At 51.7% G+C, this 22,889-nt stretch overlaps 1 protein-coding gene across 1 annotated transcript in view; it reads right to left on the reverse strand.

Annotated features, from left to right (window-relative positions):
• SREBF2 (sterol regulatory element binding transcription factor 2) overlaps positions 1-22,889 on the reverse strand; it is a 72,133-nt gene that overhangs the window by 5,936 nt on the left and 43,308 nt on the right. The window contains exons 5-14 of the mRNA XM_006890074.1: positions 21,448-21,669; positions 20,383-20,497; positions 19,978-20,159; positions 18,120-18,312; positions 17,627-17,808; positions 14,729-15,005; positions 13,211-13,380; positions 2,878-3,046; positions 1,410-1,527; positions 625-734 (exon numbers count right to left, since the gene is read on the reverse strand). Of these exons, the coding sequence (XP_006890136.1) occupies positions 625-734; positions 1,410-1,527; positions 2,878-3,046; positions 13,211-13,380; positions 14,729-15,005; positions 17,627-17,808; positions 18,120-18,312; positions 19,978-20,159; positions 20,383-20,497; positions 21,448-21,669 (1,738 nt within the window). The remainder of the gene's footprint in view (positions 1-624; positions 735-1,409; positions 1,528-2,877; positions 3,047-13,210; positions 13,381-14,728; positions 15,006-17,626; positions 17,809-18,119; positions 18,313-19,977; positions 20,160-20,382; positions 20,498-21,447; positions 21,670-22,889) is intronic.

Raw genomic sequence — 22,889 nt, forward strand, 5'->3', positions numbered from 1 at the left:
TACAAACTTCCAATTGCCAAGAAAAATAGTGCTTTCAAAGCGTTAACAGGCTCGTGTTGGAATCTTCTAGGTTTCTATCTCCTCGCATAGCCTTTCTTAGGCTTCCCCAGGACAGAGACCCCTCAAGGCCACTGGTAGTAACAGGGTGGCCACTACCCTGGGATCCTTCTCTCCTTGGGAGTAGCCATAGGTGCCTCACAATCCCATCTTTTCCAGAGTTGCCACTGACACCTGATGGCAGTTCAGGGACAGAAGCAAACTCTGTCCTGGTGCACAGTGGGGCTGTGGGCTGGGTGGTATTCCCCCAAGGCCAGATGAGAGGATTCTGCAGCATCAGACCATAGGAGCACAGGGGCGGCCACACACTGCACTGGTGAGCTCTGCCACCTCTAGTACACGGGCCACCTGACACCTGAACGGTTGTGACTTGTCTCACTCTGAGGACTGCTATTTCCTGCTTCCAGGAAGGCTAACTGATTTGGAGTTGCAGGAGGGGTGCTAGAGGTCACCTGGAGTTTGGGAAATCTCAAGTCTGCAGACTAACTAAGCCTGGTCTCCAGGACAGAGGGAGTGACAGCCTGACTCATGGAGCCCCAGCCCAGAGACCCTGCTTGAGATGCATACCCAGGGCTGACTTGAGGACAGAGCTGCTGGAGAAGGGCGGGGTCATGATCCCCACGGAGTCCACAAAAGAATTCAGCAATTTCAGGTATTCCAAGGCAGTGGAGAATTCACTAGAAGGAAACAAAGAAAGGGCGTGTCCAGTCCCAGCCCCCAGATGCTGGTGATGTGAGGCCTTCTACCTACCAGCAGGGCCACTTCTGACCGTCCTCCCCAGCGGACCAGGGACTCAGAGCTCTGCCTGGACGTCACTCACACCTTGTCCTCCTTTTTTCCCAGGCTTCTGGGATGTTCCTGACCCGCTGCCCTCTTCCAACCTTCTTGTTCATCCTCTCTGGCCAAATCTGTCTGCTCAGCCCAATTTGGGAGTGAGCCCCTCTTTCCCGGCAGAGCTGCCTCCTCCCTGCGTCCAGGGCAGTTGGGACCTGGCTCCCACTCGGATGAATGCCCAAGTCTTGTTCAATGAAGGGCAGCCTGAACCTCACAAACTCTACTGCTAGACTCAGGCTGACACACCCCATGACCATGCTCCTGACCCCTCCATGGCCACCCTGAGAAAAGCAAACGAATCTGGCCTTTGTCTTGCTCTACTCAGTGGAAGGACGGGGGCAGGAGTCTGGGGCAGCATGGGGCTCAGCACGGATCTCTGGCGCCTGACCCATAAGCACGAGCTGACCGTGAGCCACAGCCGGCCCCCATCACGTGAGCCCAGCCTCCAACAAGGCCTCCTGCTTCTAGAAGGCAGGTGTGGCACCCTCAAGCTCCCAGGGCTGTTCTGAGGACAGTACCAGCTCTCTTCGTCCTGGTCGCCAGCCTTCTTCTTGGCCTGGGGCTTCACGAGGGCTTCCACAGCACGCTCCAGCAGGCTCTTGCAGAATGCCTGGTGGACCTGGCCAATGGGGTCGGCTGGGGAAGCAGAGAAAGGCCAGATGAGGTGGGATTGTCAATGGTATTATTTAGGAGACGGTTTTGTGTTTACAGAGTAAAAAACAAACCAGAGAAAGCAAGCCCACAACAGGCATATTCTCTGAATGGGGAGCAAGTGCTTCACCCCAACTAAAACTCAGAACTAACCTGCTGAAGAGAGGACAGAGAGAGAGAGGGACGGGGGGAGGGAGAGAGAAACAGTGTGTGTGTGTGTTGTTACCTCGCATGGAGCTGTGTGTATGTATGTATGTGGGTGTGGTTACCGTGTCTTTACATGGGGCCTTGTGTGTGCACGTGTGTGACAGAGACTGAGCTATTACTGTGTCTCTTGGCCTGGTGCCAGCACTCCAAGGTGGCTGCAAGCCCCTCAGCAGCGGGGAGGCGGACAGCCCGGCCCGGCCCGCTCCCTGTGACTCAGGCAATCAGTGTGGAGGAGGGGCTGACGACACCACGCTCCCCACAGCGAGAACCTGCTCCTCCATTTTTCCAGAGCCTTGTCATGGAACCTGTGATCAGCGGCAATCTGGCTGGTGATCCCACAAGGGGCCACCCTGAGCCAGGACAGCTTCCACCAAGTCCCTCTATTAGCAGACCCAGAACACGGCTTCATCAGCCCTCTCACCAGCCTCCTACATCAGACACCTGGGCCTCAGTCTGACCAAACAGTGGAATGCTCTAGAACACATGCTGGTGACACAGCCTGAGGTCAGAGACTGTGAGGAGTGACTAAGGCAGAGGGAGGTCCATGTCATGCATGGGAAGGCTTGTGGGGTTGGGGCTGAACATCTCAGATCGCTTCTGTTTCCGTCCTTACTCTCTGGTGCTGTACACACTCCTTATACTTTAACAACAGAGGGGAGCCCCCCCAATCTGACATAATCTTCCTGACCTGGGGAGGGTGGGGACAAGCCGAGCAACGCACGGGAAGCCCTGGCGCCCGAGGTCTGGACGAAGCTGGCCTCCCTCCACCCCTGTGAGGTGCGCCAGTCGACTCGAATCACAATCAAACCCCAGGAACGGGCAGCCAGCACCCCCTCCCGCCGCCCGGAGCCCTGTCCCCACCACCACTCCAAGCCCTTGATGACTGCCTGTCGTCTATTGTTCCCTGGTGGTGCCATTTATGTCTGCCTGCTTCCTTGAAACGACACAAAGCCCCACAAGCATTGTTCCTAGAGCCCTGAGCAGGGGCACCACCGTGGCAATGTGCTGTGAGGACCATGGCTAGCTGAGCTGCTGACCCGGCAGTCCCGTCACCTGAGCCTCATGGCTGAGATGCTCGGGTCCCAGCGCACTCTCCCCGGCGACCCTGTGCACCACAGCTGCTCTCACCTGGGTTCCTCTGGGCACAGTACATGCTGTCCCTGGCAGCCGACTTCACCGACCAGCTCCGCTCCAGGAAGAACTTCTGGCCCAGGGGGTGGCAAAGCCAGCGCAGGGAGTCGGGGACGGCATTGCGCTCGGGGACGCACAGACTCTGGGCACGGTTGAGGAAGTAGCTCTGTGGAAGGACACAGATGAGGGGTGACCTCAGGATGGCAGAATGCTGGCTACAGTACCCACACACGGGTCATCAGAAAGCAGGAAGGTGGCAGCAGGCTTGGGGTGTGTGGGTGTGAGGGAAGTAAACCCCATTACAGAAATGGGGCAAGGTGCAGTCAGGCTTGACAACTGGTATAAAGCTAGGTCAGGGCACATGGGGCCCCACCGTCTCAGACAGGGTGACCCAACTACCGGGCCCCATCCACCCTCCCTGAGCCGCTAGTCAGGAGCAGAAGGGGCTGAGGAAGAGGGTTGCTGAGGGGCGCTCAGGGCCCCTGCTCACGTCCACTCAGCCTGATCATGCACCTGACCCTGACCAGGGCCAGTCAGTCTTCCACCCCGCACCCACCTTCCTCAACCAGAAACCTCAGGCCTGTCTTTTCTGCCACTTAATTTTTCCCTGCTTTGAATAGCATGAGTTCAGAACAGTGTGTAGCCCAGAGTAAGGAGTCAAATCCCCAACCAGACCCATGGCTGTGGACTTGCTTCCACTTCAGAGCACCTCCGAGGGCAGGCCTGGCCACAAGGTTGCTGTGGGGGTGGGTCTGAGAAGCTGACGGCCTCGTCTTTCTTGTGCATAGTGGCCAACAAGTCAGTGAAGAGCTGGGTGCTTTATCCACAGTGCCACCGGGGCTCTAGGAAGTGGTCTGGGGCTGTCACTTCCACACGGACAGCTCTGCAAGGGGAGGGAGACTCTGCGGCTTGCCCTTGACTTGCTCAGTTATAGGGGTGTCATGTGTGTACACACTCATTGTCAAGAAATTAAAAGAGTTAGTGTGCAGGCCCCCCTCCACTGCCCACTGCCCAAGGAGAAGTGCTTTCCAGGGTTCCAGTGACACGATCTGCAGAGACAGTGTTATCTACTGCTGTTGTAAGACACTGCCATTTTCTAAGTGAAGACATTCTAACTCTGAAAGCCCAGATTTCTGACGCTGTCGGTACACTCAATCTGAATGAGGACAGCGGACACAGTTCGGGGGACTCAAGGGGCCCCTGGACCCCAATCTTCACTGGCAGGTCCGCCTGCACCAGGAGGGGGACAGAGCTTCATTGTCCAGGGCCAGGTTGACCGTTCTGACCTTTACTGCGCTCTAAGTGACATCGGCTCATGTAACAGCTTTGCAACACTGAATGCCAGAGTCAGAAATAGCAATGCCAACGTGTCACTCATGGAGTGAGAGCGAGGAGCTGGCCTCACATGGGGACTCAGAGGCTGCTGCCTGAACCCTCGAGGAAACCACCTGGCCACGTGCTCTGCAGACACCACGAATGGGATCCAAGCGGATCTAATGTCCCTTAGTGCCTTGCCTCCTCCTTACTGACCGCCGCTGGTCAAGGACTGAACTGTCTCCAGGACAATGCATGTCTGCAATGGTAAACTGTGGAGGCTACCAAACCATCCCCCGAGACCTGACAAAGGGTGGAATGCAGCACTCCCGACCCCAGCACGGCCCTGAGCAGATGGAAGGGGAATTCCTCCAGGGTGTGGAACTCATTCTATCTCAGCAGAGAAGACTGAGAGAAGCTAGAGCAGAGGGGTATCACCATCCCCCAGTGAGAAAACGGCCAGGCACGGAGCCCTGGGTCATGGGCCGGAGGAAGGGAGGGACAACGGAGGCCTCCAGACTTTCCTGCACAGCCCACAGAGCGAGAGGGGCCTCCCCCCGAACTGCTCACTGCCCAGTCGGGAGAACCGACTCCTAGCTCACGCTGCGGCGGGTTTCCAAGCGAGGAGCAGACTGCTCATCTTGTCCCCACGGAACTGCTAGTGAATCCGAACCACCAGAGAGGTGTGGTCTTTGGGTTACCAGTGAACTCTCTGTAACTATGCCACCAGAGTTCCCCTACGACTGGCACCTTAAATTTGAACTTCTGGCCTTCTAAATGTTGAATAGCATGTTTGTTAAAGCCACCCCCTCAGCATCTCGGTCACAGCAGCACAGACTGTGAGGACAACTCTCTTCTTCAAGGTACGGAAGAGCAAGTGTCCTTCTCCTGTGGAACTGCAACTTGTCATGGCGACCGTAGCCGAGGGTCTTATGAAGGTGGGCTGGCCGGTGGCCTCTGACGTCCTTGGACCTGCTAACAGCTGCTCCCTGACAACATGTCTGACAGGAAATGGAGCCCTCAGAAGTGCCTGAGAGTCACACACAGAGAAGCAAGCAAGCTGGGCCCGGCGGTGCTGCACACTAAAGCCAGAGCGGATACGTTTAGTGAACGGACATTAAACGAACTCTGGTGACTGATTGCTGAAGAAGTGTGCTGCTGTGGAACTGTCGCCTGAGACTCACAGCGACCCCACGTACAGCAGCTCAGAACCCTGCCCTGTCCTGGGCCAGTCTCACTAATTACGACACATCAACCCCCACTGCCCCAGTCACTGTGTCAATCCATCTCATCCGGGTCTTCCTCTCCTGTGCGGTCCCTCCTGGCCACGTGCCCAAAATATGCGAGATGGAGCTTCAAAGTCCTAGCTGCCAAGGAGAGACTTGGCTTCACCCTCTCAAGACAGATATTTGTTCTTTTGGCGGCTCTTGGTATATTCAATCCAAAGGTACAAGGTTCGAATCCACCCGTTGCTCTGTGAGAGAGACAGGCAATCTCCTCCTATGAGATTTACTGCCTCTGAAAACCCACTTGAGGGTCAGCTATGGGTTGGTTCCAACTCAATGGAACACACCACCACCACCACCACCACCACCACCACCACCACCACCAAGAACATTAAATGAAAGGGAGCTCTGGTGACTTGGAGGTAAGGAGCTGAGCTGCCAATGCAAAAGAACAGAGTTCAAGTCCATCAGCTGCTCCACAGGAGAGAGATGGGCAATCTTCTCCCTTGTGATTTACTACCTCTGGAAAACCACTGGAGGAATAACTATGAATTGGTTCTGATTAGACAGTACCTCCCAATAACATTAAATGAAGATGTGTTGTTAAAACACTTAATTCTTAATAAAGAAAAGGAAAAAAATCTTAGTCATAACACATTTCAGTGGATGGGTGAATTTAGCAATTGAAACTACTAAGAAAAATAAATCCCGGGGTAGTCATTTACAGTATGACTTCCGTGAAGAAAAGAGAAAATTACTTTTGTTGCTCTGTTAATTTTCTTAGCAGCATAGTTCTATGACAATTTTCCTAGTCTACAGACACTAAAAGTCCCTCAGATTGGGATCTAGGGACCCACTTCCCCTACCACTCATCTGTCTAATCACCCACCTCAAGCAGCCGGGCAGGAAACTGGCCACCAGAACAATGTGGATCTCTGGTGTCCTGGTGGGTAAGGAGCTGTGTTGCCAACCTGAAGGCATGCAGTTTGAATCTACCAGCTGCTGTGAGAGAAAGATGGGTGATAATCTCCTCCCAGGTGATTTACCGCCTCTGAAAACCCACTGGAGGGTCATCTAGGAGTTGGTTCCTACTCTGTTGTTGTTGTTATGTGCTGTTGAGTCATTTGCGACTCATAGCGACCCCATGTACAACAGACCTAAACCCTGCTCTATCCTGTGCCAATCGCATTGCCTCTGACACACCCATCCCAATTACCCCAGTCACTGAATCAATCCACCTCATAGAGGGTCTTCCCCTCCTGCGCAGTCCCTCCACCCTCCCAAGCATGATGTCCCTCTCCAAGGACTGGTCTCTCCTCACAACATGTCCAAAGTATGTCAGATGAAGCCCCAGAATCCTTGTCTCCAAGGAGTAGCCTGGTTTAACCCTCTCTAGGATAAATCTGTTTGTTTTCTTGGCAGTCCATGGTACATTCAGTACTCTTCTCCAGCACCACAGCTCAAAGGCGTCAATTCTCCTTCTATCCTCCCCAGTTATTGTCCAACTCTCTGATGCATAACAAGTGATTGCAAAGATTATGGCCTGTATCAGACGCACCTTAGTCTCCAGAGAGACACCACTGCTCTTGAGTACTTTAGAGAGGTCCCTAACAGCAGACTTTCCCATTGCAATACGTTTTTTTTAATTTCCTCGCTGCTGGTGCTAAAAGTGTTGACTGTGGAGCCGAGCAAACTGAAGCTGTGAACAATCTCAATCTCTTCGCCATCCATCCTGATGCTACCAACTGGTCCAGTGGTGAGAATCTTTGTCTTCTTGACATTGAGCCCTAGTCCATACTCAAGGCTGCAGTCCTTGACCCTCTGCAGCAAGTGCATGAGGTCCTCCTCAGTTTTGGCAAGCAGGGTTGTGTCATCTGCATAACACAGATTGTTAATAGGTCTTCCACCAATCCTGACACCACACTTCTCCTCATAGAGCCCAGCCTCTCGGATAATCTGCTCTGCATACAGGTTGAAAAGGTATGGAGAAAGGACACATCCCTGGCGTACACCCTTCCCAATTTTGAACCATGCAGTGTTTCCTTGCTCTGTTCTGACGACTGCCTCTTGGTCCAAGTATAGGTTTCGCATTAGCACGATTAAATGTTCTGGGATTCCCATTCTTCTCAGAGTCAGCCACAGTTTGTTATACCATCCATAAAAACAACAACTTGCAGGGATCCGTCCAACTCCAGGCCTGACTCACCATGCTTCTCCAAATGTGTGCCCCGGGGTCCTAGTGCCAAAGTGAACTCACAGAGCACAGTTTAACAATTGGAGGGAATACAGCAATATTCAACATTAACTGGACACAGTGCATGCCATCAGGGACCCTCTGGTGGCCTGGCCGTGCTGCCAACCCACAGGCACGTGGCTGGAATCTGCCAGCGGGTGCGAGGGAGAAAGGACAATCTCCTCCTTTGTCACTGCAAGAGGTGGCTAAGAGCTTCTGAAAACCTGCTGGAGGGTCAGCTACGCGTCAGTCCTGACTCAATGGTGCACAGTAACAAGTAAGCTAGGAGTCATTCAGAGTCTCCTTTCTGTGTCTACGGCTGGATGCCGTGTTCACAAAGCTGAGTTTTCAGTGATTCCAGTGATAAAAAGGAGCACGTGTGAGATCCAACGGGCAACAGGAAATGGGTGTGGGGACCCCACGCTGAGCTCGGGTTTCAGAAGTTGTGCAGTGTCCAGCAGGTGCATGTGTCCCGGCTATTTAAGGGAATGTGGTGGCGCAGTGGGCTGCTAACTGAAATGAGGCATTCTGAACCCCAATATGGAGATTAGAGATTACAGCCTCAGAAACTTGGTGGAGGGTCCTACGGGCTGGAACAGACCTGACAAGCGTGGATGTGGATATTTAAGAATGAGGGGGGCGTCACACAAGATAAACAACCCAATCACAAATTGGGCACAAGCTCTGAACTGACACTTAACCAAAGAAGACATTCAGATGGCCAACAAACACACGAAGAAATGCTCAAAATCCCTAGCTCTAAGAGAGATGTAAATCAAAACAACCATGAGATATCATCTCACCCCAGTCAGAATAGCAAAATTCAACAGAGCAGCAAACAACGTATGCTGACGAGGTTGTGGAGAAACTGGAACCCTTATTCACTGTTGGTGGGAGTGTAAAATGGTGCAACCACTGTGGAAGCCTGTGTGGCACTTTCTTAAAAAGTTGGAGTTGGAAATAGAAATCTCAGCAATTCCACTAGTGGGAATTTACCCTAAAGAAACCCAAGCAGGTATGTGCAGATATATATTTAATTGCGGCTTTGTTCACAATAGCAAAGAGCTGGAAACAACCCAAGTGCCCATCAACAAATGAATGGATAGAGAAGCGGTGGTATATTCACCCAATGGAATACTATACAGCACAGAAAAACAAGGAACTCATGACATATTATACAAAATGGGTGACATTATGCTGAGTGAAATATCTCAGTCACAAGAGGACAAATACTGCATAATGCCACTGTTGTAAAACAGGACCGACATGGGGGTTGTGGGGAAACTAAGAGGGGATAAATAATGTACACAGCATTGAAACAGATGAGGGAGAGAACTGTATAAAAGGAACATATGATTAGGTATTATTGGTATGACATGAGTACAGAATAAGAGATGCATAGTAAAGTTGTCTGGGGTGGGGGGGTGACGGGATGACGACTGTACAACAATGAAAGAACTTTTTTTCCCCAAAGATAAAAGATAACTGGGGAGAGGGGGGCAGGGGGGAAAATGTGCAACAATGAATGAATGGAAATCCAAGTTCTTTATAAACTTACAATAAAATCTCAATAAAATTAAAAACAAAACAAAACAAAAAACGAGTGAGAGGGAAAAAAATTCTGCTTTTAGTTTTGTGTGTCACACTCGTGATGGCTCATTCATCAACCCAGCACTTCTTTTTCTCTAAGAGAGGAAGCTACTTTCGGAGCAATGGCAGTTACCTTTGCCTTCCCTACTGAGACCAGTAAGTTCCAAGCATTGCCATCTTTTGACGGAACATCACTATTTCCAGGGTGTGGCCTGGAGAAACACTTGCCCGAGGGGAGACCACACACAGTGTAGAATAGACAGTGGTAGCGGTGTCAGTTGCCATCAAGTTGAGTACAACTCACAGCAAACCTATGAACGACGGATCTGAACCCTGTCCTGCCCTGTGCCGTCCTCATGTTCTGACACACCTGAGCCCATTGCTGCAGTCATTGTGTCAATCCATCTTGTTGAGAGTCTTCCTCTTTCGTTGACCTGTCCAAGCATGATGTCCCTTTCCAAGGAATAACCTTTCTTAGCCAACACATGCCCAAAGTACATGAGGAGGCTTCACCATCCTTGCACTCTGATTGTGCTTTCTCCATGACACTTCTGGACATGTCTTGTTTGTTCTTTTGGCTGTCCATGGGATGTTCTTCTCCAACACCAAAACTCAAAAGCATCGATTTTTCTTGTTCATCCTGATTCACTGTTCAGCTCTCTGATGCATGGCCGGTGAGTGAGAAGAATATGGCTTGAATCAAGTGCACTTTAGTGTTTAAGCTGTTATCAATGCTCTTCAGTACTTTGGAGAGGTCCCTGATAGCAGACTTTCCCAGTGTAACAATACACCTTTTGATTTCTTGACTGCCGGTACTGATGCTGTTGACTATGAATCCAAGTAGATAAAATAATTTGACAACTTTAATGTTTTTTCCATCTATCATGATGATGCCTACTGGCCCAGTGGGGAGAATCTTTGTTTTCTTCACGCTGAAATCAGTGCAGCGGTAGGAATTTTTCTTTTCTTGATGATGAGATGTAATCCATATTGAAGGCTACAGTCCATGATCTTCTACAAGTGCTTCAAGCCCTCCTCACTTTCAGCAAGCAAAGTTGTGTTATCTGCATACTGCAGGTTGCAGACGAGTCTTCTTCCAATCCTGATACTACATCCCTCGTCACAAAGTCCAGCTTCTTGAATGATCTGTTCAGCATATAGATTGAACAAGTATGGAGAAAGGGATAAATCTCTGAGCAGCTGTCACACAAAAACTGCAAGTTGAGGGGGGGGGGGAGGAAAAAAGGAACACCTAAAGATGAACACTCTAGGCATTAGCAGGCTGAGATGAAGGGCACCAGCCACCCTGAGTCAGATAATCATGTGATCTACGATGCAAATAAGGGAATAACCGCTAACGTCCCCAGCAGAGAACTGGGCCAATCATTGGTATTTACATACGCTGGAGTGGCCAGGGCCTCTGAAGGCTATCGAGGATGACAACGGTGTCTAGGATATTCACGATCACTTTGAAAAAAGCAAGTGGTTTTCTTTTTACATTTAAAAAGTTATGTACACACGCTAATTTAAGGAGAAAATAATCTTCTGAGGCATAAACATCAAACTGTTTGCCAAATATTTATTTTCAGGCAAACCAAGTATTTTCCAGGGAGCTCTGGGGACAGCTGAAAGAGAACCGGTTTTTCACTCTTGGGACCCTCAGAATCCCTGAGAAAGCACTAAGGACGGTCAGCCCCAGGAGACTTCTGGGAGGATGAGACAATTCTAGACTTGTCTCATGTGGGAGGGTGAGACAGTGCTCAGTCACTGAAGCCGGGGCACGAGGGCACACCAAGAAGGCCGGCCGTCTGAGGTGTATCCTGTATGTATGTAGCCCGCCACACACTGACATGGGCTTCGTGGAAGAAGTGCCACCCCAAACGGCGGGGAACGGCCAGTGTTCACAACCACACATTTGAGGTCAGGTGGTTACCTGATCTCCAACTCATGCAGCTCAAGTCCAGGTGGATTACGGACCTTGACAAGAAAAGGAAAAGATCAAGCTTGGAGGAGGTGGGAACGCAGACTGAATGAACAAGATCTGTGAGGCTAGAAGGAAAAGACTCTGGATTTCAGGAAAATGGAGAACTTTTTTTTCTCTCTGTGCTCCTCAATAAACACTACAGAGAGCGAGCGAGAAAGAGAGAGGAGGCAAACTGCAGAGAGGGAGAGGCTTGCAAAGCATGTCCAACACACATCCATGTTTAGGAGTTGTAAATAACTCCTGCCAATTAGGAAAAGAGGCTTTAAATTAAGTAACAAAACAAACAAACAAAACCAATATGACCAAAAAGAGAAAGACCGGAATAGGTTTTCTACAACTGAGACCACCCAAATGCCTGATCATCTTACGGGAAGTTATGCATTCAATCATGTCACCAATGACCAGAGGAAATGAATCCAAAGCCACAATGAGCTACTGTGAAGGTCACAGGACAAAACCTGATGTTAACACGTGCTGAGGAGGCTGTGCAACACCTGGAACTGACACACCAGGCCACTGGTGCGCTGGGAATTGGTACAACCACTCTGAAAACATCCGAGGCAACATCTATTACCAGCGCAAACACTGACTCAGTGATACCATCGTAGGTACGCACTCCACATAAGAGTGGTCACGTGTTCTCCAGATGATATGTGCACCCAGCACTATTCCAAGAAGCCAAACCAGGACCAAAGGTCCAGTTGCAATAGTTTAATCACTGGAATCCCGTAGAAGACTGAGAAGGAATGATCTGGAACGACACACAGCATCGAATCTTACACGTACCATTGAGTGAATGAAGCCAGACGCTGTGTGATCCACCTTGATTTAAAGGTTAAATAGATGAAAAGCTTCCAGGTGCTTACCCAAGGCTGCTTGGGGGGTGTGGGGTGGGGTGCAAAGGTCCAGATGTAGCCTGGGGCTCCCTCTGGATACGCTGTGGCTGCTGGCTGTGTAATGTGCTCACTGTGGAGACCCATGGACTGGACATACTGCATACTTTTTTCTATGTGTGTATTTATGTATGTTGTGTGCTGCTGAGATGGAACTGGCTCATAGCTGACCCTCCAGTGATTTTCAGAGGCAGTTAATCACACGGGACACGACTGCTCATACTCCTCCCGCGGAGAAGCTGGTGGATTCGAACAGCAGGCCTTCAGGTTCGCAGTGCAGCTCCTTACCACCAGAACTTCCTTCTCTATGTAAGGTCCCTCCGTCAATAAAAGTTTACAAAAATAAGAAACAACAGGCATTAATCTTTGGAGACAGAATTCACAACGGTGTCTACCACTGGAAGGTGGGGTACTGGGAGTGACGAGAGGGAGGGAAGCTAAAGGAGGTCTCTGGGGGTGCTGGTGTTATGGGCTCACTTGAGTGGCCCCCAGTGTGTGTTGTTAACTCGTAACCTCTATGTTCAGGCTATAATATGGAAACACACAGTATGCTCGCAGGACATGGGCCTTTCTTCTACCCACTTTATTACCACTGCAACAGAAATGTGAAAATGAATGCCATCTGCTGTACCCAGTCACCTAAAACAGCAGCCAGGATAAAACATGTCCACGTCTGCAGAGAAGGGGTCCCCTGGGTGGACGAGCGGATTAGGCAATGGCCAATCCCTGGGCCTGGTGTGCGGCCAGCCCTCTGGCAGCTCCCACTCCATGACCCAAGCTCCCTGGACGGGCACCGACAGTGCAGAGGCCATCAAAGGGACACACAGTGAACAACAGGACTCAGAGACGACCAGGGCGTGGAACTCTAAGGCCACATGAGCAGGGGAGGAGTTACGGGTGGTTGCCTACGTGACCAGCTCTCCCCTCAGGGCACTAACTGCTCTGCACTGAGTCAGCTCACTGGACGGACCACGGAGGCTGGCCTGTTCACAGGGAAGTACCTGCGAAGGGGCTGACTGCTGCCTCTGTGGTCAGCACCCATGGGTGGCCCGGTCTCGAGGGCATGTGAGCAGCGCGGGAGGGTACTTACGGCCAGGAAGCCCAGGCGGCCTCCGCAGCGTGTCTGCAGCCCCATGGCGGTGGTCAGGTGGATCTCGACCAGCGTGCTTGGCGGGATCTTCTCCTCAGCGCACTCGGCCAGGTTGACAGCACACAGCGCCATGTGCACGTCCGAACAGGCGGAGCCCACAGGCAGTTTCCCTGTGGAGGCCAAGCAGGCAACCAGCGTTGATGGACCCTCCGCTCCTTGCTCCTATGCAGTCCCCTCCAGACCAAAGACCACGTACGAGCTCTGGGGTCACACAGCCCTGGGAGACTGCACCCTCAGACTTCCTAGCCTTTCATCTTCCCAGAAACCTCAGCTCCACTTCCATGATGAGGCTCTTCCCAGGCCTCCACACTGTCCTTTACCAAATCCTCCGACTGACCCTCACCATACTGGACTGCCCAGCAGAAACCTCCCTTCTGGAACCCTCTCTGTTCCTGTTGCCTCTGACCCCTCACTTGCTCTTCTGAGGGCCCCTAGAATGTCATCAGTGCTCTTCCAGAGGAGCTCTGGTGGCCCAGGGGTTAAGAAGTTGAGCTGTTAACCCAAAGGCAGAGGGTCTGAATACACCATCTGCTCCGTTGGAGAAAGATGGACAATCTCCTCCCATGTGATTTTCAGCCTTTTCTGAAAACCTGCTGGAGGGTCAGCTAGGAGTTGGTTCTATGAGTTAATTCCAATTTGAAAACTTGTCGGCAACAACTCGTTCTTCCAGATGCTCTGGGCCGCTCTTTATCCTCTGCCAGCCGGCTTCCAGGCTCATCTGTAAGTGAGAATCCTGACTGCTCTGGAGACCCTGCGTGCATGGCCGCCTGCTGCTGACTGTCCCCCCGCCCCGTGGTGTTCTTTCTTCTGGACACCCGCTCTCCGTCTCCTCTCTCACCCCTGTGGGTGGCACCAGTGTGTCCTTATTTCCACACCTGTCACATCCAGAGGGGGTGTGTGTTCCTAAACGCTACTGATCCCCTTCCAATCTCCCTTTGAATCCTTCACTTTCAAGTCTGTAGCAACTTTTACTTCATCTCCTGGACGCCCCAACCTCTCCATTTCCTGCTCCACTTGCCTTCAGGGAACCTTCTAAACACTGAAGCATAGCTTGGATCATGGTCACTCTGTCCCCTGGCCTGTTTCCTCACTGGATCCAGATGGTCCCTGCCCTCGCTCTGTCCTCCATGCAGAGCCCAGACTTGTCCTCCCCACAAAGTCCTTCTGAAAACTTGCACGAGTCTTCTTCCTGCACCGGATTGTTCCTTCTGTCTCAAACATCTGGGCCTGTAATTCTTCCTATTTGAACAGAAACTTTTGTCTGCTCTGCTGTAATGTTGAGTGTTACAGAATAAAATAATTCACATCGGCTCGAAAGAGCCATCAATTCCTCAGGAACAAGTCCCCCAGCGTGGCCCAGGAGGAGGTGTCTGACACTCTCAAGGGTCTCGGCTACAAACCTCAGCAAGGTGGTGAGACGGCACGAGCCCACGGCGAGCCAGGTGTGGAGGCGCTCACCTGTGATACGCAGCTGGTGCAGCCGGTGGTAGGCCAGGGCTGCGTCGCGGGCGCTGGTCTTGGCTTCGTCCTCGAAGCCCGCTGTGGTGGCTGGGGCAGCCCGGCGGCGCTGGAAGACCTTCTTGAGAAGCCAGCGCACCAGACGCAGCTTCTGCAGGCTATAGCGGATCACGTTCCAGGACAGGCTGCAGGCCAGGTCCAGGCGTGAGGTGGGCAGTGCCCGGCCCAGCACCAACAGGCAGGTCTGGAGGTTGGTGGCAGCAGCTGCAAAATCCCCCTAGAAAGCAGTGACATCGTCAGGGTCTTACTGTGTGAGCTCTTTTTCTTTTTGCTGTTGAGACTGTGCTCAGGAGAGCTTACACCAATTCAACAAGTGCAACCGCCACAGGCCAGTGACATTCAGAATACTCTCGAGTTGTGCAACCCTCCTCACCCTCACCCACTAACAAACCCCCTGCCTGAAGGTTTCTACCTGGGTTTTGAGTTTGTTCCCATGTAGGCAGTTTGCATTTCCCCTCCATTTGATTACGATTTCTCTACAGAATCTTTGATCAAATCATTCAATTCTTGTGGCAAGGGGTCAGTTGATCATGGAGGCAATAAGCCAAGCATTTTTCACTTCATTTATAATGTTGTTGTCATGTGCCATCAAGTTGATCAGGACTCACAGTGACCCTGTGCACAGTAGCTCTGAACCCTGCTCTATCCTGGGCCAATCTCACTGTCTCTGACACATCTACCCCCATTACCCCAGTGTCCCGCCACCCTTCCAAGTATGATGTCCTTCTCCAAAGACTGTTCCTTCCTAGCAGCATGCTCAAAGTATATGAAATGGAGCATTAAAAATCTTGTCTCCAAGGAGAAAGGTGGTTTCACCCTTTCCAGGACAGATTCTTGTTCTCTTGGCAATCTATAATACATATGTTCAATCTTCTTCTCCAGCACCACAACCCAAAGATATTAATTATTCTGTCCTCTCTGGTCACTGTCCAGCTCATTGATGCCTAAGAGGTAACTGTGAAGGCCATGGCATGGAGCAGGCACACCCTAGTCTGTAGACGGACATCCTTACTCTCCAGCACTCTAGAGATCCTTACGGCAGATTTTACTAATGCAATTTGTCTTCTGATTTCCTTATTTCTAGTGCCAAGAGTGCTGACTAAAACCAAGCAAGCTGAAAGCGTTAATAATCTCAATCTCTTTTCTGTTTATCATGATGCTACCAATTGGCCCAATGGTGAGAATCTCCATTTTCTTAATATTGAGCTTCAATTCATACTGTAGACTACAGCTCTTTTTATTTTTGGTTCCCACGCTGGGAGTCAAACCTGAGACTACAGCTCTTGACTCTCTGCAGTAAATGCTTCAGGCCCTCCTCAGTTTCAGCAAGTAACGTTGTGGCAAAGGTGGAAATTATCGAATTATCACTAATACCACATGCAAGTAAATTCCTGCTGAAGAACATCCAAAAACGACTGGAATAGTATATTGACAGAGAACTACCAGAAATTAAGGCTGGATTTAGAAGAGGTCACGGCACTAGGGACATCACTGCAAATGTCAGTTGGATCTTGGCTGAAAGCAGAGTGTACTGGGGGAATGCCTGTGTTTCACTGACTGTGAGAACCACCAAATGTGGCTAACCTTGAGAAGAATGGGAATCCCAGAGCACCTGACTGTGCTCATGAGAAACCTATACATGGAGGAGGAGATAGTAATTAAAACAGAGCAAGGAAACACTGCATGGCTCAAAATCAGGAAAGAAGTGCATCAGCAGTGCATCCTTTCTCCACACGTTTTATATATGCGGAACAGAAAATTTGGGGGGCTGGTCGTTATGAGAAGGAATGTGGTGTCAGGACTGGGTAAGATTCATTTATAATAAAAAACTTTTATTTCGCTAACCCACCATCTTCAGAGTTAAAACACGCTCCTTGAGAAAAACCTGTGAAATTTCAGAAAGCTACAAAGAAGAAAGCAGAAATCCTAGTGACCTCCCCCTCAGAGTGTACCACAGCTGACTGGCGTGGCTTTCCCCATCAGCTCTCATTCTGCTGGGATGGTGCTAGGTTGTCCGTCTTTGAGCAAACAGGATTGTATTTCAGTGGCTTTTACATGGAGGTGGTGACACAGACAGACTACGAGGAGGAGCTAGATGACGCTAGGTGCTCACCTAATGTGTGTGGACAGGAGCACCGACATCTCCAGGGAACCGGCTGAAGGTGCAGATTCTCAGGCCTCACCCCTGACCTGACTCAGGTCACCTGGGTGCCTGGTTTTACACAATCTCACGGCTCACCTACCCTAACCCAGGAACTAGAACTTGGCCAGCCTGGAGAGAGGTCTCTAGCAGAGCTCAGCAGGGAATGCTAAAGACCTGATCTACCAGTAATCCCGAGGGCTGGAGGACTCGGGATCTGTGGTCTTGGTCAGGAGTCGGCTCTCCTCTCTGCCCTGTCATGCTGTGAGCCTACTACCTGTGCTGTTTCCTTAACTGACACAGGAGCTGACAAGGGAAGGTGGGCTACCAGAAGCAGCACCTTCATCTATACCCACGGCGGGTGGGCCTTGCTGGCTCCTGCCCAGGCACCCCCTCACTGCCTACCCAGGAGAACGCCTCAACCTTTGGCTCTTCCCTGCTGAGTGACCACCCGGCTCCCCGACCCCCTACACAGCCCCTCCGGCCCTCTCAGCCGGAATGCATCTCTTCCACCTCACGCTCTACCCACAGCCCTCACACCACAGACTGCAGCACCTTCCTGGGTCCTGGAGTTACCGCTCTCTTCGTCCTCCGGGCTCCCCCAAGCTGCTGAGACAGCAGCTCCCACAGCACCCAGCACACGCGGAGTCGAGTGTGGGGCTGAGCCTGGGGCGGAATGGAAGGTAACCCGAGCTCACCCGAGCGAGGTCCAGGTCCGCTTGCTTCCTATGTCTCCAGAAGGTGACAGACGAGCGAGAGTGTGGTGGGATCACCGGCTCGCCGTGGACCAGCAGCTTCACCAAGACGCTCAGGACGACCACGCCGTTGACGAGCCACAGGAGGAGCGTTGGCATCATCCAGTCAAACCAGCCCCCAGAGCCTAAAGGGGGCATCTGGTGAGGGGCGGGGCCTCCTGGGCGCCCAGGCCTGCGGGCAGCTGACTGGGCCCCGAGCAGGAGTACTGTACACACTCTAGCCGCACCCCAGAGGTCCCGAGGACGTGGCTGACAGCTCAGGCCCCCGCCCCCCGAGCCCAGTGGTGACGGCAGGGTGGGTTGCTGGTCTGCTCTGCTCTTCCTGATTAGATTTGTGATCTCCTCACTTCCCACACTGAGCATCAGAAGCCAGCGTATGCAGTCACTGCAAGAGCCCTGGGGTGCTGGGGAACAGCCATCGTGGTTCCCCACCCACCTGACTCAAAGGACAGGATGCTGCGGCCTGAGCCCGTATAGGGGTGCTGGTCGGGGTCCCGGGCCCCTCGCCATTGCAGCAGAGATGTCAGGGGATTGAAGGAGAGACACAGGAAAGTGAGAAAACACAGCAGGATTCGCGAGCGGTCCACCATGCCCAGTGCCACAGGCGGCGAGTCTGGCTCGTCCTTGACCTGAGGACAGAAACAGGGTGGACGTGAGCATGGGGTGGGCTCGGACGGCACATCCTGTTTATGTGTATTGGGGACAGACTGTGAGATTGAAATCCAAAGCTGTCAAGTCAGGAATAAACCAAGCGGAAGCCAAGCCCACAGTTCACAAGCGCGTATGACACGGGAGCTGCCCTCCTGCCCTCAGTGGGAGGCTTCCTGCCACAGCGGAGCTCTGGCTCAGGAGAGAACACACGGTCGGTGTCCACTTCCACAAATTCAACGCCTCCTCCCAGCACACGCAGGTCCGCCTCAGTCCCCAATGCACTAAGGTGCATTTTGGGGTGACGGACGTGTTCCACATGTTGAGCGGAGTGACAGTCACCAAATAAAACTGGGCTGCTGAGTCGGCCTCCCCGGGCTTCTGGGGCCAACAATCTTTACAGGAAGAGTGTTCAACTTTGTCAGTGGCTGGTGGTTTCAAACTGCTGATCTTTTGGCTAGCAGTCCAATAAGTTACACACCTCCCTACTCCTGAGAGATAGTTGCAGGTGTTGGGATTTGTCAAGACATCCCATACTGTACATTTAAAACACGTACATTTCATGGCTTATACATTTACCTTACTCAAGTGGATCTAACGCTGCCCTCAGGTCCCCACTTTGAGGGCTGGAGAAGCAAAGGCAGAGACCCTCCCTCCCTCCCCTCTCTGGGATCCCACAGTAGCGGGAGACGATGGTTGGGGCTGGTGCTACCCCATTCCTTCCCAGCAGTTTAAAAACCATCGGCCAATTCCTTCTGATGCCTCTGTTGCTGCTCTTGATTGGTGGGGGTAGTCGATTTAAGGTGACACGCTCTGTGGGGTTTCAAGGCTGGGACCCTGGGCAAGCAGACTGCCAAGCCTTTCTTCTGAGGCACATCTGCACAGATCTGGAACTTCTACTTTCCAGCCAGGAGTCCGGCGATTAACCATCTGGGCCACCCACAGACTCCAGAAGCCCCGCTGACCACTGATGGTACTGATGAGCCACGTGGCTTGGTGTTACTCAACAGGGGAATGCTGATAAAATGTTTCCCAAGCAAAGCCTCCTTAGTAAGATTCAGTAAGTGCTCACAATAAACAGCTGGGTGAGACACAGACACTAGCAGCCAGAAATCTCCTGTGTCACAGTATGTATGTACAGGCCCCAGCGGTCTCCCCAGAAAATCATCAGGCCATCAATCTCTTAACTAACTCCATTAAACCACAATTGCCAGGGGCTTTCACTCTAAAAGACACTTGGCTTGCATCTTATCTGTGACTGCAAACTGTAGCCATTTCCGGAAAGAAGACCCAGAAGCAGCCCTGCTCTGCACCAACTGATCAAGCCCACAAAGTGGTCTTGCCAGGCGCATTATGGACAGAGGACGTAATGAGGTGCCTCTGGCAACTCCCAGCGCCCACAGCTGCTGCGTGTCCGTTCTGGTCTGCCTCTTATTCCTCTCTGATGGGCCTTTTCAGTGAGAATCAGTTAAAACTAAGGGCTGGCCTCCCCCAGGGTCTGTGTTCTCATTCCTAATTCTCCAGGACGCAGCAATTTCACAAAGCCCCGCTCTTCCCAGCAGCCTGCTCAGCCCGGACTGTGGCTGCTCCAGTTTCCTAGGGAAGCTGGAGACACGCTGGGAGCCACAAATTTCCAGAGCACCTACCTTTGCGTCGTCCAGCAAAGGACTGCCCGGCTCAGAGTCAATGGAGTAGGGGGAGAAGCCGGCTTGGGACCCTGAGTCTGAGTCTGGAGGTGACATCAGGAGGACATTCTGATTAAAGTCATCAATCTTCAGGTCCATGTCATTGTCCACTAGGCTGCCTAGGTCGATGCCCTTCAAGAGCTCTGCAAAGAAACCCACTTGGTAAGTAGCTAGGTTTATAGAGCCCAGCCAGGGCTGAGTGAGGGCCAGATGAAGGCCAAGGACAGGCTAGGGCCAGGCCAGCGGGGTGTGTGTGGCCTCCATCCCTGCTCCACTCGAGGGCACCTTTGCATCTGTTGCCCTGGGTCCAGCATGGGTTCATGCTGCAGTGGACAGGGTGGCCCTGTCCTCCATGTGCTCACTCACTGTTTTTCTGATTGGCCAGCTTCAGCACCATGTTCTCCTGCCGTAGTTTATGATTGACCTGCTGCAAGTACTTGATGTAGTCAATGGCTTTCCTGAGAACGCCAGACTTGTGCATCTGGGAAGGGAGAGAGGCAGAAACCCCTGTAAGGCCAGGAGCATTGCGGCCACTGGTCCTCAGGTCAGGTGGACAGCCTGGCCCTGCAGCAGGGGACGGACCGTGTCATTACCAAGTATTTCTGCAATTCACCTCCCCCGTTAACATGGGGAGAATGAGTGGGAAATGCGAGTCTGTCCCACAAAATCCCAAGTTGATTCCAGCTTGAAGTGGCCCTTTAGGATGGAGTGGGCACCAGCTCATCAAACCCAGTGTTTCCAAGGCAGCAAACGTGCTAGGGGCCCTGCCACATCTTTCTTCCACAGAACAGATGGTGGGTTCGAACTGTCAACCTTTCAATGTAGCCACAGGCTTTAACACTGGCACTACCAGGGCTCCTCTGGATAGAGTGACAATCCATAAAAATACATCAGCTACCAATCCTTTAGGATAACACTGTCTCCAAATCAAAGGTAAAGAAAACCAAGAACTAACAGCAGAGCAACCTCAGATGACTAGCTTAAGGAAAGGTACATCAGTACCTTTAAGATTTTTAAGCTACACGGAAAATAATACAATTCTTTAAAAACAGAGGGTCAAGGTAAAAAGATGAGTTAAACCTCTCCTCATGGGCCAGAGGCACACTGGAAATATGTGGAAATCAACTTTCTCTACTGTTACTGGCCGAAGACCCAATTTCCACTTCCTAGCTCCCTTCTTAAAACAGCCACGCCCGGACGTCACTGAACCTGACCCCCAGAGGTGCCATCGGCTCTCTCGGCCTGTGACTCTGGGGCCCACGACAAGAGCAGCGTCAAAGGTCCAGGCAGACCTTCTCTTCAGTCAACAGTTTACAACCTTGACAAACACGGTTATTAAGGAAGCACCTCTAGACGACCGGGACCTGGGATGCACCCACAGCAAAGACAAGCAGAAGGTGGGGTGTGGGCATTGTTCTGCTTGGCATTTACCTTGGCATCTGTGCCCATGACTAGGTCCTTCAACTCGATGATTTTGTCATTGATGGAGGAGCGGTACCGCTTCTCAATGATGTTGTGTGTTGTCCGTCTTTCTCCTTCCTTTGGGGGCTCCAGCTGCTTGATTCCGCCCGGCACTTGCTTAATGGGCACTTTCTCTTGCCCCATCATCACAGGCATTGTGGTCAGGATGGTCCCATTGCTGCCCACCAGGGTCTAGAAGTGGCACAGGGACAGAATGATCTCGTCAGGTGACTGAGTAACCACTTAACACACCCTGCCCACCCGCCCCTCGGCGTCTCTTGGCAATGTTCTCCACAGCCGGAGGCCCTTCCCGAGGTCAGCCAGGCCCACGAAGTCTCCAGCCACTAGCTCCCTTCCAGAACTGCTCTTAGAAAATGACACAATATGGTTAACATCTCAATGTCTTTCTTAACTGGGCTGGAGACGTGCCAGAAACAAGTCACAGGACTTCCCTCTGCTGTCAAAGTGTCCAGCACCTCTCACCAGGTACCGGGACATTTTCTCCTGCTGACACTTGGCAGAACCCTCTTAGTCAGGACAACTGTATTAGATACACGAGCCAACACATCCCACCCGCTCGCTGCCTTTGACTCATAACTGTACCTCCCATGGGAGAAGATTCCCCTTCTTTCTCCCAAGTAGCTGCTGGTGGATCCGAACTCTCAGAGATATGGCCTTTGTATCAGCAGCCCAACGCTCTTAGAGACTCTGCCAGCAGAGCTCCCTGGCCAACACACTGGCGACGTGTGTTGTCTTCAACTCTACTTGCTTCTGTTTTTACTAATTTTAGTTTTAGTTTCTTTAATAAATGGCCTTAATTCTCAAACGGACAACAAACAAGGAGAATGTTGTGCATCCTGACAGCTGTTGCTATATACTTTCAGGGTGGAAGTGATTCACGGCTGACCCTTCAGTGGCTTTTTAGAGGCAGTATGTCAGGGGAGAGGAGACTGCCAATCTTTTTCTTGCAGAGAGCAGTTGGTGGATTCGAACTACATGCTTTTCGGCTGGCAATGCAACTTCTTACCACTAAGCCACAAGAGTTCCCTACATTTCTGTTGTGTGAGGTGCTGTCAGATTGGTTTTGACTCACAGCAGCCCACGCATGACAGAAGGAAACACTGCTGTCCTGCACCATCCTCAAAGGCGGTGCTAGGTTTGAGCCCACTCCTGCAGTCACCGTTAATCCACGCTCTTTGTTTTTTAGCTGACTCTACCACCAACCAGCAGGAGATAATTTACACTAACAGAAGCACAGAAATACGGCACATCCAGCACGAGAAGCTGTTATGAAGGTACACACTGGATGACCCCCTACACACGCTAAGCCCCTCTCCCCATCTCTGGGCTCCAAGCACTGCTCTGACTTGGTACAGCCTTTTACTTCACAGAAATGGAATCGTTAGCACACA

This window comes from Elephantulus edwardii, unplaced genomic scaffold (genome assembly GCF_000299155.1).
Source record: "Elephantulus edwardii isolate Elephantulus edwardi_28Jun2011 unplaced genomic scaffold, EleEdw1.0 scaffold00086, whole genome shotgun sequence".
NCBI classification, from domain to species: Eukaryota; Metazoa; Chordata; class Mammalia; order Macroscelidea; family Macroscelididae; genus Elephantulus; species Elephantulus edwardii.